The sequence below is a fragment of the Chlorella variabilis genome, assembly GCF_000147415.1.
Source record: "Chlorella variabilis unplaced genomic scaffold CHLNCscaffold_2, whole genome shotgun sequence".
Lineage (NCBI taxonomy): Eukaryota > Viridiplantae > Chlorophyta > Trebouxiophyceae > Chlorellales > Chlorellaceae > Chlorella > Chlorella variabilis.
The window spans coordinates 2,179,450-2,181,858 of record NW_005435086.1 but is presented as its reverse complement, the minus strand read 5'-3'; the positions used below and the strand labels follow the sequence as shown (position 1 = coordinate 2,181,858).

Sequence of the window (2,409 nt, the reverse complement as noted above, 5' to 3'; positions counted from 1 at the left end):
TCCCAGGCGCCGCGCGCTCCCCACCACCACCCGCAGCCAGAGCCAGAGCCACAGCCACATCACACGCCCAACAACGGCACTCCGCGTTCACACCGTACACACCACACCCACCACCACCCCATCACCCACCATCTGCGGCAGGTCAGTGATGGCCATCTTCTTGGCGATGGCCGCCCCCACCGCGCCGCCCAGCCCCAGCGAGCCCAGGATCTGCGCCAGCACCGCGGGGTCGCCGCTGGTGGTGGAGACGGCGCCCAGGGTGGCGGCCAGCCCGGTGCCCACACCCAGCAGGCCCAGCGCGTTGCCCAGCCGCGCCGTCTTCTGGTTGGACAGGCACGCAATGGCGGCGATGCACAGGCCGCCGGAGCCCAGGTACGACAGGGACTCCATCTCAGGGTGGCCTGCGGGGGTGGGGAGGAGGAGGGGCGGGCAGGCAGCGGTGGTGTGGTGGCAGGGCAGGCGGGGGCGGCGTGGTGGCGGGGCAGGCGGCGGTGGGTGGCGGGGATCAGACAAAGAGGGCAGGCGTGCGCTGGCAGGCGGCGGGCTGTGTGCATGTGTGGGCGGCACATGTATGGCCGGGGCCGCGCCACCAGCCGTGCCAGTCGCCGCGCTGCCGCTGCCGCTGCCGCTGGCGCTGGCAGTGCTGCGGGACCGCTCACCCGTGAAGTGCCCCGCTGCGTAGATGGCGAGCATGGCGGCGCCCGGGATGGCGTACAGCTGGTTGTACTCCGGGGGGTCGTCGGGGCGCTTGAACATGTCCAACATGCGCTGCGGTACGGGGGCGGTACCGGGGGCGGTACGGTGGGTGGTGGTGCCGGAATGAGGCCGCGAGGGCAGGGGGGGAACCCCGTGCGCCGCAGGGTGGGGCGTGGCGACGGCAGGGGCACAGGTGGGGAGCAAGGGAGCCCCGGGCGAAGGCCAGGAGGCGGCGGCAGGGGCGGACCGCTGCTTTTGACGGCCAGCAAGGCCCAGGCCTCCTTGCTGGCACGCACCCCCGAGCCCCCATCTCGGCCCCCCCCACCACCAGCCACCAACCTGGGGATGGTTGAAGCCGCCGCCGATGTTGACGGCAGAGGCCAGCATGGCGCCGGCGGCCAGCGTCTGGGCGGGGGTGTTGGGCACCAGGCCGCCGCCCGCCAGCACCATGCCGCCCACGGCTGTGAGGCCGGAGATGGCGTTGGTGACGGACATGAGCGGGGAGTGGAGGGCGGGGGTGACACCCCACACCGTCTGGTAGCCGCACTGCACAGGAAGGGGGAGGGGGGCAGGGGCGGCGGGCTGGTCACAGCACAGCGGGCGGGCACGAGGCACGAACACCCACACACACCCACACACACCCACACAAGCGGGTGGCGGCGGGCTGGTCGCGGCACAGCGGCAGGACGGACACGCGCCCCCCAGCCCCACGGCGGCCGCATGGCAGGTAGCCCCGCCCGCTGCGCGGTTGCGGCGTGGCCTCCCCGCCTGCCCGCCTGCCCATGCACACTACCCCCGCCAAACCACACTCCCACCCACACACACACACAGCCCCTCCCCCCCCCCCAGCTCACGATGGAGGCCAGGCCGAACTTGGTCATCATGGAGGAAAAAGCTGAGGAGGGGGAGACGGCGCCCAGGCCCACGATGCACGACAGCCCCAGCGTGGTGGTCAGCGCGCTGCGCAGCGTGTCGGCGTAAATCTCCTCCGGGGTCAGCTCCTTCTTGCCCTTGGCCTCCTCCTTGCGCGGCGGCGGCGCGGCGGGGGCCGCCAGCGGCGGCGCAGGCCACCGCAGCTCGCCGCCCTCCAGCACCAGCGCGCCCCTGCGGGGGTGGTGGTGGTGGTGTGGTGTGGTGTGGGGGGGTGGTTTGGGGGGTGGTGTGGGGGGTGGGGCGAGGGCACCAGGGCCGCGCTGCCGTGGCGCATACATCCAAAGCACGCCTCCTAGGGCACGTTTGGAGCGGGCCGGCCACCAGCAGAGCGGCCCCAGCCCTCGCAGGGTGCCGCGGCACGGCCGCTTGCTTCCTTCCACACGCCGCCGCCGCCGCCGCAGCCACCACCACAGCCCTCCCCGACTGCGCCTGCCCCTCCCCAAGGAACCCCTCCCCAAAGCCCCCCCCACCCCCACCTGACCGCGTCGTCCTTGTGGTCCACCAGGAAGGTTTCCTTGTGGCCGGTGAAGGGCCCCATGGACAGCAGGAACTTGGAGATGTTGTTGGAGAACAGGGTGGAGGACTGGGCGGGGAGGCGGGAGGGCATGTCGGTGTAACCGATGCACGTCACACCGCCGTGCTTGGCCACCTGCCCCGCAACCGTCGTTTCGATGTTGCCGCCCTGCTCGGCGGCCAGGTCGACTGCAGGAAGGGGGTGAGGGAGGGGGGCGGCGGGCCAGGATGGGTGGGGGGACGCGAGCGGTGGGAGGGAGGGCAGGT

General features: G+C 72.9%; 1 protein-coding gene across 1 annotated transcript in view; it reads right to left on the bottom strand.

Annotated features, from left to right (window-relative positions):
• CHLNCDRAFT_138139 (hypothetical protein) overlaps nt 1–2,409 on the bottom strand; it is a gene marked incomplete at both ends in the record, with an annotated part of 5,881 nt that overhangs the window by 526 nt on the left and 2,946 nt on the right. The window contains 5 exons of the mRNA XM_005851245.1: nt 130–401; nt 660–768; nt 1,036–1,242; nt 1,551–1,800; nt 2,106–2,331. Coding sequence (XP_005851307.1) covers nt 130–401; nt 660–768; nt 1,036–1,242; nt 1,551–1,800; nt 2,106–2,331 — 1,064 coding nt within the window. The remainder of the gene's footprint in view (nt 1–129; nt 402–659; nt 769–1,035; nt 1,243–1,550; nt 1,801–2,105; nt 2,332–2,409) is intronic.